Here is a 21,031-nt window from a genome sequence, read left to right on the forward strand (position 1 = left end):
ATGCAGGGGGTTGGACTCGATGATCTATTGAGGTCCCTTCCGACCCTAACATCTATGAATCTATGAGGCAACATTAGAATCCCATGGAAGGCTCAATATAAACAGATCTGAATGATTATCCATTTCACTGTCTGGTCCTTTAGCTCTATTACAGGAGGATGTTTGAGACCCTGTTAAAATTCCCCAGAAGTAATTCAGAAGTTTAATTTATTTTGAACAGTAGCATTATTTCAGTTTTAAGCTAGTTCTTCTCATCTTGGATATTTGTTTGTATTGCTCCTAATATATTAGGACACCACTTCCAATATCCATTATTTTTTTCTCAGCTGGTCTTTCTTTTTCGATCAAATGTTTCTCAGGGATCAGATGTTCATTTAAGGCAGGGGTGGGCAAAATACAACCTGCGGGCCAGATGCAGCCTGCCAAGCCATTCTATCCAGCCCTCAGAGCCCCTAAAAAATTTAGAAAATTAATATTAATCTGCCCTGGGCTGCCTGTCATGCAGCCCTTGATGGCTTGCCAAAACTCAGAAAGCAGCCCTCTGCCGAAAATAATCGCCCGCCCCTGATTTAATGGCATGATGGGATCTGACCCTTGAGCTCAACAGTCACAAGTCCTGCCATGCCATATTTGCATTACAGGGCAGTCCCAGATCTACTAGACACATGCTACATGTTCAGTTTAAGGTTCAATACAAACCAGCCACAAAAGATGTCCCATATCAAATGTGGACCATCTCTGTGGCTAGCTTTCCCTGTTATAGTACCATAAATTTGGGTACATGTGTAGCATGTTACAATTTATGGTACAATTAACACATTAATCATGCCATAATTGTAATGTGTGGCAGAGCCCCAAGAGAAATCCCAGAAGGTTCATTAATGCAAGGTAGATAAAGGAAAATTTAAGCTGCAAGCTCTGAGACTATTTTTACTTTGGACAGATACAGTGTACCTCTAGAATCTAAACACTACAAAGATACCCTTCCCAATACCACTTTTCTTTCCCCGCTGTTTTTTAAGCTAACTTACTGTTGCACTGTCAGTGTAAACTGCAGCTGTTGGATTAGAGTTAATAGTATCAACTTTGTCTAACTCAGACCCTAAACCAAAACAAAGTTCAAGTTCACTCCACTGTCAGCTCATTCTCTCTGCATTAAAAAAGTTCCAGAATGAATACACCAGCTTATGCTTTACTTCTCCAATTTATCTACATTACTAACAAATTGACAGGATTGACAAAGCCTATCTGATCATATTTAATCAGACTAAGCACCATAAAAGGAAACAGTTGGTCAATAATTTATTCTTATTCTTAAACAATATAATTAAGGATATTGGTAGGTATGAGCCGTCACAAAACTCTGGATCTCTACTTGATCACAAAATTAAAGAAATATCTCTCTGGTTCACTATAACAGACGAATCCAGAACTCACTAGTAACACAGCTGCCCATATAGCTGACTATACGAGTTAAAATAAAAAATCCAAAACTCTGTTTGATCACATCCAAGTATATAGGTTCTTTAAAGACCCAATGGTGGATGCTTTCTGTATAACCAAATATTTAAAAAGTATAGCTTATTTTATAAATACCTTGAAATCATTCTCTATAAAGACTGACATACTCTAATTAGAAATTATCCATAACACTTTTTCAGTATTCTTAATTTTCACTGCTATTGGAAAAAAATTGAACTCTCATGTCAAATCAAATGAAAACCAAAACAAATTTCAGGTGAAATTCTACTGGTAACATCCCAAAAATGTTAAAGAACTATTGATTAGTTCTCTGTTTTCTATCCCTCCTCAAAAGGAAACTGAAGCCTATATAACTTAAATAATTAGGTTCAGAAAAATGTGATGGGAAATTAATTTTATATTCTCTTAGCTGAAATTATATTAGTTTAGTGGAGAATGTGTCGAGTTTATATTTCTGCTCCTCTTCTAGACAATTATTCTTCAGTGCATTAGAAAAAGCAATGTCAGCATATGCACATTTAGGTACAGATGTTAAAAAACATTTCTGACACTGTTATATCCAATTATGTCTGATGTCTTATTCACTACAATGAATGCCTTCACAAAAAGAAATGTTAAAAATAAGTATAAGTAAAGAATAAGCCACCTGCTTTCTGTTGTGAATTCTTAACTACACATCTATTTCTATGAATTTATATTGAAAAATGAGTTATCAGGACATTTTTGTAATTTTTACTAACCTTTGGCAGTTCCCATTCTGAACGTGATCCATCAGCACTGTAGTAATATGGTCTACCTTGTTCATCTACATGTTTTATCCACTGCAGAAATAAATAATAGAAAATTCAATAATAATGACAAGCAGCTAAATACCAGAGCATCAAGCTTCGAGTAAAAATGGAAATTTGACTGTTTTACTTTCAAAATATTTCCATTGTGCACCCCCCATCAATTTACCAACACCAACAAACAATAAGGGCATAAAATTATCATTTTTTCAAAACCTACCCCCTCAAGTAACTTATTGTGAATTTCTCTCCTGTCATCCCTATAGCACAGTGCCCTGTTATGTCACAGCTAGTGAAAATCTGGATTGAGTTGAGTTTGTTAGGTGAGCAAAGGGGTTAAAAGTGGATTTAACAAACAAAATAAAATAAAATATATGGTACTCTTTAAAATGTTAAGTTTAAAAAGCATTGAGAACTAAATACAGAAACTTATCAGTGTGCCCTTGTTGCCAAGAAGGCTAACGGCATACTGAGCTGCATTGGTAGGTGTGTTGCCAGTAGGTCATGGGGAGTGATTATTTTCCTCTATCCAGCACTGGCGAGGCCACATCTGGAGTACTGTGTCTAGTTTTGGGCCCTCACTACAGAAAGGATGTGGACAAATTGGAGAGGGTCTAGCATAACAAAAATGATGAGGGGGCTGGGGGACGTGACTTATGAGGGAAGACTGAGGGAGTCAAGAGAAGAGGAGACTGAGGGGACTTAATAGCAGCCTTCAACTATCTGAAGGGGGTATTCAAAAGAGGATGTAGCTAAATTGTTCTCAGTGGTGGCAGATGACAAAACAAGCAGCAATGGTCTTGAGTTGCAGCAAGGGGAGTTTAGGTTAGATATTAGGAAGAATTTTCTCATTAGGAGAGTAGTAAAACACTGAACCAGGCTAGACGAAGCTTTGGCTGGGATGATCTAGTTGGGGATACTCCTGCTTTGAGCAGGGGGTTAGACTAGATGACCTCCTGAGGTCCCTTCCAACCCTAACTTTCTCTGATTCTATGATAACCTTATTATTTAATTAGGTACAGGACAGCCACGAGCTCAATCAAGGTTCCTGTAAAGTTAATAAATGAGTTGTAGAGCATTTCAGATACTATTGCACAAAAAGACAATAAAATATTTACAAAAGTATCAATAAGATATTTATAAAACATGGATATTGCTCTTAATCAAATAATGAAAAAATGTAATGGCGTTTCTAACACCTAGAAGGAGCCCTCTAAACCACCATTTCTAGACCTGTGGGTCATGACTGCAAAGTGGGTCACAAGAATATATGAAAGGGTCACAAACAAACTTAAAAAATGGATTCTCCTTTAAAAGGAGATAAACATGGGAAACTATGGCTTGTCCCTTTCAGGTTGCCAGAGTTCCAGCCTTCAAGAAGCTGCTTGGGGCCGCTGTGGCCTGGGGGTAGGGAGCAGCAGGTTGGGAGTGACAAGTACTGGGTCAGGACTAGCCGCTGATATTTACAAATGGGTTCTGGTACAAAAATGCTCAAGAACCACCGCTCTAAACAAATAGTGCATTTTTTCTGTTTTACAGAGGAAGAAGAGACCTAGCAAAAAAAAGTCTGTTTATAAACTGGCAAAGAGATGTTCAAAAGGTATGTCCTTCAACCCATGAACACATATTCTGTGCATTAGGGAAGGCATTTTACTATAAAGTCCAATGTAAGTTTATAATGTTATACAACATTACTTAGCTAAATCTCAAGCAGAGTTGAAAGAAATTTGAATAAGAAAATGATCTGTTCACAGTAAAATTCAGAACATTTCTAAAATAAATCTAATGCAGAAGTTACTTCCACGCAAGTTTTTAGAAACTAAAGCAACAAACAGGACATGTTCTACAAAGAGATACGAATCACCTTAAAAATTATCACGTCTTAAAAAAACAAACAGCTTTCAAATTTAAATACTGCAGTTAAAAAAAAAACAACAACTTTACTGTAGATTAGTATATTACAGAAGCATACCTATTCCATGGACATTAAATACATTTATTTTTTCCTCACTGTCCATTTTTAAAAAAGTAATCAAACTCAATACCAGCATTAGTGTGAACACAATAGGACAAGATTACAAACTTGTTTTACAAAATGGGGGGAAAGCTATATGCCCATTTTATAGATGTGAAAACTGATAGGTAAAATGCTCTGTCACAATGAGTCAATGGTAGAAAAAGAACAAACAAAACACACATCTCTTGATGCTGCTGTGCTCCAATGACTAAATTTTGCTGCTTCTCAAAGAAAAAATTTACAAGATTAAATAAACAAACTAATAAAATGGCTCATTATGCATGAAGAACTCTTCTGTACTACAAGGCAAAACACTGGCAAGAAGCACTTCCCTATAGCATCACAAGAGGATAAAAAAATGATGCAATGCATGTTTGTTTAAATTGTATATGATGTCCCAATTTTAGAGCTATCAGTAGGAAAAACATCTTCACAGCACATAGGTATGGCATACATCAGGACAAACTTGGTTCAGTTGCCAAAGTTCTGTACTCATTGAAGAATAAAGGAAGCCAGCATTATAGAAAAGCTTTACCACTAAAATAGAAACTTATATTAATAGAGATAATTAACTTTAAAGATTTAGACTACAAGTGATGAGAAGAAAGGAAAATGTACCTTTTCATTAGTATAGTCATTGGTATATAAGGTTTGACCATGTTCATCCAACTCTTCTGACCAACCCTTTGGAGGAGAACCATACTGACTATCTGACTGGCTGTAACAAGAACTGTGGTCGTTTTCTTCTGATGAAAGATGCTATAAGTAGTCAGAAACATACAAGGGAGTTTTGAGAATAAATATAGTTCAATATCTGAAAGAGATCAAAGTTTACTTGGCTAGAAATTGAAGATTTAAAAATGCAGTGATAATTTAAGGGAGTTTTATAGTTTTATTTAATACTTTAGGTCAGAAAATGAGAAGTGCATTTCTACGACTGAAAACCTTGTTCACTGTCACTAGCTTGTTCAAAGATTCTGAGAGATGAGAACATAAAAACCACTGTTTACTTCCCATTAACATCAGATCTCAGATGACCAAACGTTTTGCCATGCAAGTACTGTATTACAAAACCGTTTCAAATAAATTTGTTTTCTCAAGTTTTTTAGCCAGTAAGGCATCTACATTTTATTCACATGCTTATAACGGACTTTACTGAGCTAACCAAATGATTCAGCTGGCAATAAGTTGCATTGTCTATGAGATCTGAGAATCAGATGCCTTTGTTTTCAAGAAGCATGCTAGCTGTTTATAGCAAAATTCCCCCTCACCCCCAATTCCTAAACAGCATCATACTAAGGGGTTCCATACACCAAGAATTACTTGGAGCTTCAGCTGCACTTGCTTTATGTCCTAGCACCTCCTCATTGGACAGGCAACAGAGGCTAGGGCATTGCCAGTTTCCATTAGAATCCTCCATTTTGAAATATACAGCAGTAAAGTCAAAGGAAGCTACACTCCAAGATCATCTTTTAAAGGTAAGGAGGAAGTGGGAGCAAAAAAGGCTACATCAATAATTGATGGAAGATTGAGCAAAACACCTCTAACTTGACCTCTTTTTTCACCTTTTCTGCCCCCAGTATTCCTTGCTTAAAAGAAAAGCTCTCTGGGAATCAAGTGTACATTCTTTTTCCCATTTGCTCACTACCAAGGCTAGTAGAAATTATGCCAAATTATTGCTCCGTGAAGGAGAGTGCAGATTATACTACTCAACCAACAGCTAAGGCATGGCCATAAAAGACCAGCTAAAGAGAGGAAGGGACATGGGGAACAAACAAGTGTTGATGGTAAGGAAACTATAAGCAGGAAGGGAAGCGCCGGGGGTGGGGGGGGTGTATCAGTTTGTCTTCAAAAACATGCACACAAGGTCCCAAGAAGAACTTCAATCCAATCCAATTAAAAATATTACTGATGTAAGCAAAGCTGAAATTTCTTAGATATCTCATATCTATTCAGTTTCCTACAGAAGAAAAACAGTAGCTTTTGCTAACCAGGCATATCTACAGCCTTTAGTGTAGTTTTAATCTAATCAGTGTCTAGTCTTGCATTCCTTTTTGGCGTACTTTACAACACTGATTCTCAGCCAGAGAGCCACAGCACCTTGGGATGCACCTTGAAATCCTTTCAAGGGTGCTGCAGGGTACAATACAATGTTATCACTGTTCGGTGTACAAATATGATTCACTGGATAAACCCAGAGATGTCAAATAAGAACTCATAAGGTTAAGGACATTTTGAGCTATTGTGATCTTTCTAGGAATCCCTGGAACAGAAAAAATGCTCTATTACTTTTCCAAAGCCAAAAATGAGTTGGTATTTTTCCAAAGGATGCCTTTAGTCTAAAAAGGTTCAGGACTACTTCATTCCTTCTCATGGCCATGTCCTTGTGACAAGGTATTTAGCAAAATTCGCAAATTTGTTGGAATGTGACATGGCCACACTGTGAGCAATTCAGCTATGGCCTCGAACCTGCAACCTCTGGAATAGCTGCTATGTGTTGAGGACCACTGTTCTACAAGGGCAATGCGATGTGAGATGTGAATATTGGGAAGTTAAGCTGGTCTCCCAAATGAATCCGAAACCAGTCAAAAACCTAGACTTGTTTCTAGATGCTAAAAACAAAGCATACCAAATCTGATAACTCTGGAGGGCACATTCTCAAGAAAAGACTCATACACTTACCATAAACTTAAAGCTTACTTGTGTACTGAGTTTGACATGGTAGTTTGTTAAAAAAAGAGTCTTTAGGCATGTTCTTCGAGTTCTAGTCTTGGATATCAAGAACTATACTGAAATTACTGTGAGAGCAGAGGAATACTAGCAATAGGCCAAACATGATTCAGTTTTACAGGGTACCTTTAGGGTCTATAGAGGTTTTAGATCTATAACTTATACTTTAATTGTGTCTTAGGTATGCTGGCATTAAGCCAAATTGGCAGGCTATGGTCATTTTTAATATTCAGTTTTACCAAATAACTAAGTGCATCTATATTTTGTTTCTGCCCTGCAATTACCTCCACTGCAGAAATACTGTATGGCAGAAACCAAGCAGAAGATTTGTTATTGCATGAGATCTATATTTTGAGGATCAAAGAAAGCCTAAATCTCAAGTGAATGACCTGCAGGTTTAACTTGCAAAGTCTTATATATGACATAACCTGTTGGGTACTAAACCTGAATGGAATTCGCATTTTGCAAAAGCAGTGAAAACTGTATAAAATAGTGTCAAACTGCTTTCTTCAGTTTTCAAATTTGAATTTTCTCTCCCTGTAGTGTTTGCTCTGACCCCTCCCATTAACCTCTCCAAGCATCATGACCTCAACCTCACTCCATACACCCCTTCATGCTTATATTTTCCTCTTCTCTTCTTCATAATAATGGCTGAGGTAGATTTTGTTGCTACCACACACACCAATTATCCAGCTCTTCTGAAATGCACATGCATGGGCATTTATTGGCCAAATTAATCAGCTGCATCAGGCCAATTTCTGATACAGCCAATTTTCTTTATATCAGCACTGATCCAATATTGAATCAATGTATCAGTGCACCTCTAAAATCCACAATTAAAATGAAATGCGTGTGCACGTGTGTGTACTGAATACAACGTTTTATTGATATATAATTTTAAAGCAATTTAGAAGCCAACTAGTGCCTTAATCACTATAATAGAAAAAATTCTATACATCTATACATTTTGGCATTTGATTTTGGGGGTTTTTTTATCATGGAAAAAATCAGAGCTCTCCCTGCCCTCTTTGCTCACCAAGACAGATCCAGGGCCCTCACTCCCAAGCCACAGTGCACCAGCATTTCAGATGCCCCTCACTCCCAACCCACAGCCCTCTAGCCCTGCTGGTGCCCCTCACTCCCCACTCAGTCCCATGCTTCCCAGCCCCCCAGCTCTGTCAGAGGGCACCCCCAACTGCCAGGGCAATGGGGCCAAGGACCCATGTCCACAGCCCCCTGCATCGCCGCAGCGGTACCCGAGCCCTGGCTGCTGCCTGCAGGAGGTAGCAGCTGCTGTAGCAAAGCACAGAGCCCAGCTCGCCCTCCCTCATGGATGGCATAGCTGGAGGAGTGCAGCCTGTTGGGAACAGTGGATACAGGCTGCCTGCTGCGGGCTTCCTGCCTGCTGCCCTCTCCCTGGGGCCTCAGCAGCCCAGTGGGTGGGACCCAGCGTAGCAGGGCAGAGTGGGCAAACTCTCTGCTGTTGGGAGCTCCATGCTACCAAAGCAAGGTGCCTCCTGCTCGCCTGGCAGCAGCAAGGGGCACAATTCTGCACTGCCACCCCTGCTGCTGCCAAACATGCAAGGGGTGCCTCACTGGGGCAGTTCAAGGCTTGCAGCAGCAAGGAGCTTCCCTGCCCCCTGCCCTGCCCTGCCACACTGTGTCCCACCAGCTGGGCCACAGAGGCCCCAGGGGGAGGGCAGCAGGGCGGGGAGCCCAAGTCTGCAGTGGGCAGCCTGTGTCTGCCCTGCACACAGATCTGGGGGGCACCTGTCTGCCCCCTGGGAGTGCATGGAGCAGTGAGAAGCCAGCCCCACCAAGCCATCCACGGCTCCATCCTGCTCCTGGAGGAGACCCTGCAGCCGCACATTCCAGACCAAGGCCCCAAGCCTCCCACATCACCTGGACTGGGCTGGAATGCTGCCAGCCTGCAGAGAGCTCTTCGCAAAAGTGCAAAAATCTATGTGTTACCAAGTTAAAATGAAAATTCTGCATTTTCTCTCAGTTAAATGTGAAAATCCATAATTTTTTCCCATTTTTCCACAGAAAACTGAAAACTTGGCATGAGACATAGGCATTTGAGTTTCCTTTACTTTCTCAAAAGCTTGCTCTTTCATAGGTCTCAGGTATTTTCACCTTTTTCTCCACAATCCATTCCTATGGCCAACATGGTCTCTGAAGATATATCCCTGGGTTTTTGTCCTGTCTTCTCTGCTGCTCTATTTTACATGTATATTTATTGTTTGTAAAAAGTTACTGTTGATGAAATATCCAGAACTGAATATTCTATTCTACATTGTAGCCCTTGTGTCATGCTCAGAGGGTCTCACTGCCCAAATCATACGAATACTGAATACACTCAAAAATCCATTTTGCTACCATATTGCATTCCTAGTTCAAATCATATTTGCTGCTTAGGTCTCTTTATGGTCTAATGCATTTCTCCTAGTGAACATCTATCTTTTTTTCATTATTCTTCCTTAGGTCAATTAGCTTGTACTTCCCAGAAGATGAATCTCATCTAATAAATCCAGACCTCTTCATCTCTTCCTATACTCCTGATCTTTGGTTGTAATTCTTTTAGATTCTATTTTTCCACTATACTAAACAGGGCCAGAACTTATACAAAACACTGCTGGAATCATACAGATTTTTCCTTTCTGCCATAGTCCTCATCTAGTCCTATGATTCTGCACCCAATTCACTTCTGCTTCAACTGCTTAAACGTATACACAGCTTTAATTCTCTAAACTTTCCTTACCTAATTAAAGAGTTACAAGTCTAATATTAAGCTAATTTATTTTAGAAGCATGTGTGATTGAAGTCATCTTACTTCCATTTTCTTAACTGAGAAAATATAAAACCACCAACCTGATGGAATATAAACAACCAATCCTTTCTCATTGAATACAAATTATAAAAGTATAGGGAGGCCATCATCCTTTTTAATTAATATTTGCTATGATACTAAGTCCCTTCAGTCATATATGAACATGTGCCAGAGGCAGTATAAATTCAACGTGTTATAAGTGAAAACTCCTTGTTCTACTATTCTACATAAAACAGGTATACATATAAAGAAAGCAGGCAATCTTCCAATCAGAGAAGATCTAGACCTGCTGCGTTTGCATCCTATATTACAGTTGACTTTTAGTGCTAGTTATTACAAGAAGCCTGTTATATTGGGAATTCTTCAGCAAAATCAAGTTTATATTAGTTTAAGTATGCATCCCCAGTGTCCATTCAGAGACTGAAAACTGGACAGGACTATCTGGAAAAAAAGTATAAAAGGATCATGAACAAGGTGACGAACTGAACCATCAATGAAATGATAGATCCATAGCAAAGAATAAAAATATTCCTGACAGTGGGACCACGAGAAGTTTATGATTCAAAGATATAAGGAAGACAATAGGTCAGATGCATCACTCTGAAGGACTAGAGAGAAAAGACAAAAAAACCATTAGAAGTGCTGACATTAGAAAGCAGGAAGAAAGATGGGGCAGAAAATCATATATACCATAAGCTCATTGTAAGGCAACTGCTTAGGGAGTCAGCTACTTGAAAAGCTGCTATAGTAACTGGGTATGAAATAAAGTCTTATTTGACAGATGTGAGTGGGAAAGTAATAGCCAAGTGTCAGAAGCAGCAATAACTTTTACAAGAATACTATCCATTTCACTGCTACTTCCAATAGGTTCCGAAACAATTAAACCAAAGAAATGCTTGTAAATGCCACAGTGCTGCTGCTTCAGAATCTAGAAGAACAGCAGATATCCAGCCCCGAGGGCAGAGGAAGGACAGTCAACCCATCTCACTCCAATTTCTCGTAAGGCAGTGCTGGAGTCTTCCATATTAGGACTCAAATACCTTAAAATGTGTTCTTTGCTTCGTAACAAGAATGATTTCTAACAATTCAGAAAGAAATGTAATCTTACACTTTTAAAACTGGCACTACGAGTGAAGTGGGAGATATCCTGGTAAATGTTTGCTTCTTCTAGCACTTGTATCAACCTCATAGTTTCATAGTTTGTAGGGTCAGAAGGGACCTTGACAGATCATGAAGTCCGACCCCGTGCGGTGGCAGAAAAGAGCACTCGGGTCAAACGACTCCAGCAAGGTGTTCATCTAGCCTCCTCCTAAAGACCCTCAAAGTAGGAGCCAGCACCACTTTGCTTGGAAGTTGGTTCTAGATCCTAGCTGCCCTGACTGTGAAGTAGCGCCTCCTGATGTCTAGTCTGAATCTACCCTCTGCCAGCTTGTGACCTTTATTTCTTGTCACTCCTGGTAGTGCTTCGGGGAACAGGGACTCTCCCAATGCCTGCTGGTCCCCCCTGACTAGTTTATAACAGGCCACTAGATCCCCCCTCAGCCTTCTCTTGTGGAAGCTGAACAGGTTCAGGTACCGTAGCCTCTCCTCGTAGGGCCTGCCCTGCTGGCCCCTGATCATGTGAGTGGCCCTCCTCTGGACCCGCTCCAAGTTGTCCACATCCCTCCTGAAGTGCGGCGCCCAGAACCAGACGCAGTACTCCAACTGCGGCCTGACCAGTGTCGCATAGAGGGGGAGGATCACCTCCTTGGACCTGCTTGAGATGTATCTGTGGATGCATGACAAGGTGCAGATGGCCTTCCTGACTGCGTCCCCACACTGTCGGCCCATGTTCATTTTGGCATCAATAATGACTCCAAGATCCTTTTCTGTCTCTGCACTGACGAGAAGGGAGTTCCCCAGCCTGTAGGTATGCTGCTGATTCTCCTTCTAGCGTACCCACTTCCCCCCACATCTTAGTGTCATCAGCAAATTTGAACAGGGTGCTTTTTACCCCTTCGTCCAAGTCACTGATGAAGATGTTGAACAGTGCGGGTCCGAGGACTGAGCCCTGGGGGACCCCACTGCCCACATCCCTCCAGGTCGAAAATGACCCATCCACCACCACTCTCTGGGTGTGGCCCTCCAGCCAGTTAGCGACCCATTTGACTCAAGATTCGTATGCATTCAATTCCTTAAATAGGAACCTCCACCCCTTCAACAGGCCCCTCCCAGTCTTATTTGCATTCTGACAGAAATATCCATACACAGAAAGGGCCCAACAGCAGTAAACAGCAGCACAGTTAGGAAAAATACAAGTGGGGGGGGGGGTTAGAAATACTGTTAAAAAAAACACTTTCAAGTAACAGGATCTGAAAACCTGTTTGAGTAGGTGTTTTGCCTACTTTGAGAATCTGGAGGTAGCTTTTAAAAGTCCAAGAGAACTAAGGACCCCCAGAACTTGCTAATAAGAAGTTATTTTATCCATCTATACCAGGGGTGGGCAATCATTTTGGCCAGAGGGCTCCTTACCGAGTTTTGGTGAGCTGTCGAGGGTCAGAAGTGTAGCTCTGCCCCTTGACAGGTACCTCAGCCCCCGGTCACCATCTTGGGACTCGAAGTCCCACCCCTAACCTCTGACCGTTGCCACCACAAGTCCCTCCCCTTGCCCCCAAAAGTACTCCTTTTGCAGGGGGGTTGGGGGTTGCCATCTTGGAACCAAGGAATAAAACCAAATCATATATTAAAAAAGTCAAACATCTACTATAACATATTTTAATTTTATTGTCAAAAAAAAAAAAAAAAAAAGAAGTTGTCTCATTTTATCTGTGTTTGCATACTGTATATAGAGGCGGTTGCATAATAGCTCAGAAATAACGTCTTACTTTTGTATTTGTGGGTGGGGTGTGTGTGTATGGTGGGGGGGTGCGTGTGAAGTTTGAGAGGGTATGGCTGTATGTGTGGGTAGGTGGGGTTTGTGGGATGTGAGGGAGGGTGGGATTCCCTCACGTGCCCCCCATCCCTATGGCACACAGCCCCCACTACCAGCAGCATCAGCAGCAGCAGGTCCTCAGGATGCTCATGGCCCATGCAAGCACAGCTGCCCAGAAGCACGTGGCTCCAGCCAGTTCCAGGAGTTCACGTGGCGGCAAGGAGCAGAGCCAGGCCAGATCACCTCTATTGTGGAGGGCTCCCCACGGCTCAGATGCAGCTCCCGGGAGCCGCATGCCATCAGGGGAAACCCTGCTTCAGGTGGTATGCAAGTCGTGGGAGCTGCACGTAAGCCATGGTGAGTCTTGCACAAAAGAACCAAGTCAACCCAGACTCCGGACTCCATGCTCCCACCAACCCCAACCCCATGCTTCCCCAACACCTGCCACCACTTTCCTACCTGCTGCATGGAGCAAGCACTGCAACCAGGACTACAAGAAACTGCCACTGGAGACCACAGAAACTGAGCAGGTTTCCTCATGGCTGCAACAGTGGCAGCAGCAGCCCTGCCCAGAAGCTGTGTGCACTGGCCAGGGCCAGTGTTGAGGCCCTTGTGTGCATGAGGATGGAACTGAAGTGCACAGGCTGGGTGTGGTACAATTAATTGGTGGCAGCCCACAGGCTGGGGAAAAAAAATCGCCTGGTTGGCTGGATCCAGCCTATGGACTGAATTTTGCCCACCCCGATCTATACGTACATCAGGTATAGATTAATTATTTGTGTAATTCAAAAGCAAGCCCTTCCCCAAACAACACCATAGGTACTTCCAGACATTTATTAATGTGCTTCTGCTAATGTGCATTAATTTTAGTACCTCCATTGTGAGGTACTAGAAAAAGGTGCATTAGCCTATTTTCATGCACATTAGCAAAAGCACTTTTTTTTTTTTTTTGGTGATGCTTTAATGTGCATGAAAATAGGCTAATACCTATTAAAAAACTCGCATGTAAGCACGCTCAGTACCCGTTTGGCAGTTGGTCTGGAGATTAGTAGTTCCTACAAATTTCACACTAGGGACAGATTTATTTTTTTAAGCTGTTAAATAAACTATGCAAACCACCATATGTACTGACAAACGAGATCTGTTTTTACAATGACATACAACTCATACTGTTTCTAATATTCAGTGCAGTAATTCCATCTCTTATAAAGTCAAGCATGAAGAACGATTCAAATTTTGAACATAAAGGAATCTCTCTCTTCTCATTTAGAAGTAAGACATCTTTCACATACCTTTAACTGTAACAGATGTATACAATAATTATGATTTCAAAAATAAAATTCATATTCTTATATAAATAGATACAAGCAGGAATTATTTTACTCTGCACTTAGCATGGCATTTCTGGATATCAATTCAGCCAGCATGCAAAACTGCACACCCTTAAGAAAAGTAGTAGGCTCCAAGTGTGCAACTATTTTTTTTTTTAGCTCCATTCTATAAAAATACGTCTTTGAATTATATAAAAGATTTAGGTTTGTATATTTATTAAGACATGAAACCTGTCCAACTAGTAACCAAACATCTAAAACTACTTCTGTTTTGTTGTGTATGTAATTCATGCTATACAAAAAAACCCCAAAAAATTAAATATGGTTTTAATCTCATTTTCTAACTACAATCTAGCAACACACAGGTCTTCACTTCCTTACAAATCACTGACAATAAAAGTCCTAGAAACATTCTAAATATTCATTTGGCAGTACAATCCCACTACCATGGAGTCTAACTTCTACTTTCTTTCCCAATAACCCTTATATATCTTTCCCCCGCTAAAATATGGAAATCACTTTCCCCATAGTTTCTCTACACATGTACCTTCTGTGTTTAAGAAGCTCTACCAAAACCTTGAAACCTGGATTAGTTCAGTTGCCCTATACAAGGAATATTGGTAGATCACTTTCAGATCCTGTTAGCACTGAACTTTGGTGGTATATAAGGAAAAACGGAAATCTATGCTAACTAATTAGCATGCCACCACCAACTACATAGACTGAGGATGCCACATTTACAGCAGTGGCATCTTCTGAGAGAATGAAACGTGAGATGCCACAAAATTTATACACTATCTGCATGTCAGCCTGCATTTAGTTTTAGGAGATTATGACCTACGTTGTTTTATTGCAGAACCATTAAAGAGAAAACTGATAATGGTTGGAGATAAAGGTAGATGATGCACAACACAGAAAAAGGTGCCAAAATCATCTGGCCAAATATTGGTGGCATTTTTAAAAAAAAATCTCCAGTGGGGTGGGAGGATGAGATTCAAATCAAGAGCAAAAAGAATTAAATATGTACACCTTTAGACCAGAAATGTAAATGTTAACTCAGCTTCCAAGATCCTTCCTCCAGAGGTATTCTCATAAAGAAGAAAGAAAAAGGGAATGTTATCTTTCTTGTTTCAGAAACAAGAATGGGAATGCTGTCTTCCTCACCCCAGAGAAAATCCTGTTACTTTAATAAAAGATCATCCATATGTTTATTTCTTCCAAAAAAGGGAGCCAAGACTAAAGAAAATAGCTTCTACGGGTACCCAAATGGAATGAGAGGCACAAGGCCTGAGGTTTTAATTCACTTCTGATCTGGGGACAAAGGAGTCCAGCAAAAACAGACTTCACATAAGTTTTACCACACACATCTAACTACAGAAGAAAAACAGAAGACAACAACATGCTTTTCTACTTCAAAACAAGTACGTCTTTTAGTGTTAAAAGCTTTACTAGCATAACCAAAGAGCAAAACAGCACACGTTTGCAATCTGTTTGCATCAAGAATAGAGAATACCTCATGATCTAGTTGGCTCTGGGGGTCCCCTTTATTTATGTTTGTATCTCTGGTCCAACGTGGAGGTTTCCAGGTTCTTTCCTGTGTTCCTCGATTGTAGTAATAACATCGTCCTGTAGTGTCTTTATGAGTTTCCCACTCTCCATTAACTTGAATTGGTGGGTTTGCAGGTAAAGGTGGGAGTGCAGACTGAGATATTTTCAGTTCTTGTAAATTAGCATAAACTGGTGAATCAGGCCTCCCTTGGCTTGGTGGAGTAGTTGGCTATTGTAAAAGAAATAATTCATTATTACTGAAACTGCAAACAAATTATTATTATGCTCCTTTAAATAACAAATATTACAGTAGGATAATGCAAATTAACTAAAACATTTTTAAATATACATATTAAGGGAAAGACTGGAGAGAGTTCAGAGGATGGCCACCCGCTTGGTGAGAGGGCAGCAGGACAGGCCCTATGAGGAGAGACTGAGGGACCTGAACCTGTTTGGCCTCAGCAAGAGGAGGCTGAGGGGGGACCTGGTGGCTGCCTACAAACTCATCAGGGGAGATCAACAGCAAATAGGAAGAGTCCTATTCTCCCCAGCACCACATGGGGCGATGAGGAACAACAGTAATAAGCTGATGGAAAATAGGTTTAGGTTAGAAATCAGGAGGCAATATTTTATGGTTAGGGTGGCCAGAATCTGGAACCAACTTACCATGGAAGTGGTCCTCGCCCCTACCTTGGGTAAATTCAAAAAGAGGTTAGATGATCACCTGTCTGGGGTCTTGTGAACCCAGCATTATTCCTGCCTGTGGCAGGGAGTCAGGCTAGATGATCTGTTCAGGTCTCTCCTGACCATAGCTCCTATGAAATTATGAAACTTCTGCCATTTAAGAGGGCATGGTTATTTAAAAAATTGAATATTTTTTCTGCCCATAAACTTAAGGTTTATTCCCCAGACCATATCTATTCAACCTAGAAGATACCTAAAGAGCTGTTTTGTTTCATTAACATTCCTCCAGATAACTAGTTTTATTTAACAGATTTGAGAAGGAATTAGGCACGATGTCAATAACTTGCAGCAAAATTCAGTTGAAGCATCAAGATATGCAAAGTGTAAAGCATTAACTTTCGTTAGATGTTGCTTTCTGAGTGTAAAACATAGGTGGCTCTTCCCCTAAAACTGAAGTCATGTAGAGAAACAGAAAAAAATAAAGATGTCTTTTATATTGCCTGTTTTCTATTATCCTGAGTGAGATCTAACAACGTGGCCTAAATGCTGCAACTAAAGAATTTGGGAACTTCAGTGAATGGTTTTCCTGTAAATTTTTAAAACTGAAATATCACTGACCTAAAACAGCTATTCTTAAATAATCAGGGCTCATGGTAGGAGGTGGTATCTTTTATTAGACCAACAAGATTTTTGCAAAAACAATTCTTTAATTGCAAGCTTTTGGGCACAAACACCCTTCATCAGGCATCAGAGAAATTGTAAAAGTTCTCCTGGGTAGAAATGAAAGTTCATATTTCATAGGATTTCACAGAGGAGTCAATTAAGATATTGTTACTGTCCAACAGTAATTGTATGTCACAACCTCAATATAGTATAGAGGAACTTATTTAGACAGTTTGGTGTTTAAAGTTTGGTGAATGGTAGCCCTTCCCATGGTTCACAAATTAATACGGTCAACTTTATTTGACTATATTTGAAATGGAAGTAGAAATTTAACCAACATCTATAGAATGAAATACTGCTACTGGCAATGCAAATAATGCAATATTTGCAATTATAATTGCAAAAATAATGCAATTTTTCTGCTAGAACGTTATCCCTAGTGATTTACCCACAGGAAAAACTACAAGAAATTGGAGACACTGAAAATAACTTACAAACTACAAAAATGCTTAAAGGAAGCCGTTTTATATTAGCAGTTTATTACACAATGTCATGTTTTTAAAGTTATAAAGATGTTATGAATGCCATATAAAACTGTACAGATTACCACAGGTCTTCAAAACTCAAACTGCTAATCTAGACCACATCTAATCATATATACATGAGATTTTGCTTAGACAAGGAAGTGTGATACTTTGGTTTATACCACATAATCAGATAGAAGCCATTAATAGACAACAACCACAACCAAAAGAGGAATTTACATTTTAAAGAAACTAAAGGAGATTGTAAGACTAGGTCTTAAAGAAAAGCAGGTCTCCTAATATATGATAAATAAGATTTAACATGCACCTAAATTGTATGCAAAAAGAAAAAGAAAACTTGACTACTAGCTGAAGTAGTGGAACTGGAGAGAAGTGCTGCACAAAGTTAAAAAAACCCAACAAGTGAAATGTTGATGTTTCTGCCACACTGTACCATGACAAATGATGAGGATTATATTTTCTACCTGTTCAATAAAGACATCAAAAAAGCCTGATTGAAGGAAAAGATGAAGGTTCTCAAGCTTCATTTCCCCCACCCCCTCCACCAACACACAAAAAAATCACATCCAGCTTTTCATTCTCTCTCTCTCTCATATCCTATCCCAATCTCAAAAGTCAGAAGAATTTTTTTCTGAATTTTGAGACTGGGATAGGATCTCTCTCTCTCTCCCAGTTTTTTTTTTTTAAACCCAGCACTGGGTTCTTTGGTTTACAAAGCCTTTACTACGTTGCTTTTGGGGTTCCACATAAATCTACTTCAGCCTTCATCTCAAATCTTGTTAATCAACTAATCAAGTTAAACTTCAATAGTGAATCCCAAAGCCCAAACTATTTCCTGCTTCAGTACCTTTTGTCTGGACCATCTTCCAGGTTCACTACTCTGCAAACTCCTCACCCATTCCAGTACCCCAATCTCTCTCACACTCCTCATTCAAATCCTTCCCCAATCCCAGGTTACATCCATAAATCTTGTTCCAGGAAGAGGGAAAGACAACTCCCTTCAGATCCTTTAAAAATTGCTTGGCATCTGCAACAAAGGATGATTTGAAACAACCATGAGGCCCTTCCTCAATGCTAGAGAAAGATGTTTCTGGAACTCCTAATGGCCTGGGAAGCTAAACTGACAAACATGAACTTAATTGTAAGACTTGTCCCTGACAGAGCTTTGAAGGAAGATGCATGAACTGCATTGCTGAATGCAGTAAAGCAAGCATCTGCATAGGGAGAATGAAATTATATGTTTGACAATGGAAAGTAACTGGGCAAAGAAAAACGGGGATTGAAGAGAAGTGAATAATAAATCCAAGATACTTCTAGATTTATCATTCCAAGGAAGAAACTGGTAGAAACTCATCTTAACTTCAGCAATAAGGAAATGCTTGGAAATAAAGCACTATCACTGGGGGTACATCTACACGTGTATTTAATGCGACTGAATAACTCCTGGGTGCAGCATCTACATGTGCACCCGGGACAGCAACAAAAATTGAGCTGGGGAGGAGCAGTTTAGGCCAGGCCTGCTCCTGCCCTGCTCTGCCCCCCTACAGCAAGCCAAGGGGAGCCAGCCCTGGGCTGGCAGGGTGCATGGGGATCAGCCCCAGGCTCCAGCTGGTGGTAGCAGTGTGGCCCAGGGTCCAAGGGGGCAGCCCCAGGGTGGCAGGGAGCACGCGGACATCAGACCCAGGCAGTGGGTAGCTGTGTCGGGCAGAGAAGCTGGTTGGGCCAAAAGTCTCCTGTAGCAGCCAAGTCATGTGGCTAGGCAACAAGCAGGAGTGAGGCTCCCTGCTGGCAGGGCTGACCAGGTACAATTTACTCCCGGGACAGCATCTACACGTGCATTACTGCAAAGTAAATAACTCTGAAGTAGGATTAGAGGTACACAAATACATTGGTCCGATATCAGATCGGTACCAATATAAAGAATACTGGCTGTATCGGATATCGGCACAATGGTGCTAATAATTTGGCCAATACGTGCCTGTGCTGTGCACAGCGGCAGTGCAGCATTCAGCCAGCAAGGAGCACAGCCAGCAGCATGGGGAGCTGTCTTCAGCTGGAGATCCAGTGTGGGGGAAGGGGGAAGAAAGAAGGGAGGACAGATCAATCCCCGCCCCCAGTGAGGGAGGGGCAGAGCAGGCACTGCCCAGATGGGGCAAGGGTGGGGCTGGAGCCGCGATTCGGGGGAGGACACTGGGGAGAGGGGCAGGGGGGAGGCATGTGCCCCCCAGATCTGCGCAGGGTGGGCTGCAGCTGAGCCTGCACGGGCCTCTTCTTGGTGGGAGCTAGGCTTGGAGCAGGCACCAGCAATGCTGGGAGGATGCTGCATCTACCCCAAATTTTGCCACCACTGCCAGATGCAGCCCCAACTCAATGCCCCACCTCCACCCACGCGCCAGGAACAGCTAGGGCTGAGGCAGGAGGCTGGCAGTGGCAGCATTCGGAGCTGAGCAACAGTGAAATCTGGAGTGGATACAGCATCCTCCCAGCGCCGCTGGTGGCTGCTCCAAGCCCAGTCTCTGCTGAGAAGAGCCCCACACGGTCCCAGCTGCAGCCCGCCCTGCGCAGATCCAGGGGGAGGGGGGATGTGCACACACCCCATGCCCTCCTGGGGTGCAAGCAGCAGGAACTGCCTCTCCTCCATCACAAGCCGCAGATCCAGCCTGGGCAGCACCTGCCCCCTCCCTCACCACGGGAGGCATTGATCTGCCCCCCATGCCCCTCCCCTCCCCCCACATTAGACTTACCAGTTGGAGGCAATTAGATCAGTATTGGCTGATATGCCTTCTTAAATATTGGCTCTATCGGTACTGGCCCCAAAAATCTCTATCAGTGCACCCCTAAGTAGGTGCCCTTTGTATTTACAAGTACTACCCTGCTGTGGAGTTAGTTTACTGCAGCTTAATAGGGCCACACCTGTAAATGTGCAGCATATACTGAGGAGCTAATTAGTCTACTCCACAGTACAGTATCATGTAGACATGCCCTGGGACCCCTAACTGCTGTGGTGGTGGTGGTGATGGTGGTGGGGAGGGAGTGGAGTGGAGAAGGGGTGTTGCTTTTTAAAACTGCACCACTGGAGTATTCTGCTAGAAAATAGAAGAAACAACAAAACTGCATACTCTCTCCAAGAAAAACAAATGACAAAATTAGGTTTTTAGATCAAAGGAATTTACAGAGTACCAATAGAAATTAGAAATGCACTGATAAAGATTTTGTGAGCCGATACCGATGGCCTATTATTAACAAGCCATATCAGCAAACAGATAGCAATCTGATTGCCAATATGCTGCCTGGCAGCTTGGAGACCAACATCTAGCTGGTAAGTCTGTTGGGGGGCAGGGTGGGGAAGGGGCAGGGGGATGAAAGGGGTGTGAGGGGAGCAAACCAAGGCCCCCATGGTGAGGGAGGAGGGAAGCTGGGGCAGGTGCTGCCCAGCCAGGGCAAGGGGCAGGACATAGGACAGTCATGACCAGCTGATGCAGAGGGCTCAGGGATGAGGGCA

General features: G+C 41.6%; 1 protein-coding gene across 8 annotated transcripts in view; it reads right to left on the bottom strand.

Annotated features, from left to right (window-relative positions):
* ARHGAP12 (Rho GTPase activating protein 12) overlaps window positions 1–21,031 on the bottom strand; it is a 140,029-nt gene that overhangs the window by 65,390 nt on the left and 53,608 nt on the right. For 7 of the 8 annotated variants that reach the window (XM_025208484.1, XM_025208483.1, XM_025208482.1 and 4 more), the window contains 3 exons: window positions 15,603–15,866; window positions 4,906–5,046; window positions 2,223–2,303 (listed from right to left, as the gene is read on the bottom strand). In XM_025208484.1, the coding sequence (XP_025064269.1) occupies window positions 2,223–2,303; window positions 4,906–5,046; window positions 15,603–15,866 (486 nt within the window). The remainder of the gene's footprint in view (window positions 1–2,222; window positions 2,304–4,905; window positions 5,047–15,602; window positions 15,867–21,031) is intronic. The other variant, XM_025208489.1, reaches the window with a different exon arrangement.

The sequence above is a fragment of the Alligator sinensis genome, unplaced genomic scaffold, assembly GCF_000455745.1.
Source record: "Alligator sinensis unplaced genomic scaffold, ASM45574v1 scaffold309_2, whole genome shotgun sequence".
NCBI lineage: Eukaryota > Metazoa > Chordata > Crocodylia > Alligatoridae > Alligator > Alligator sinensis.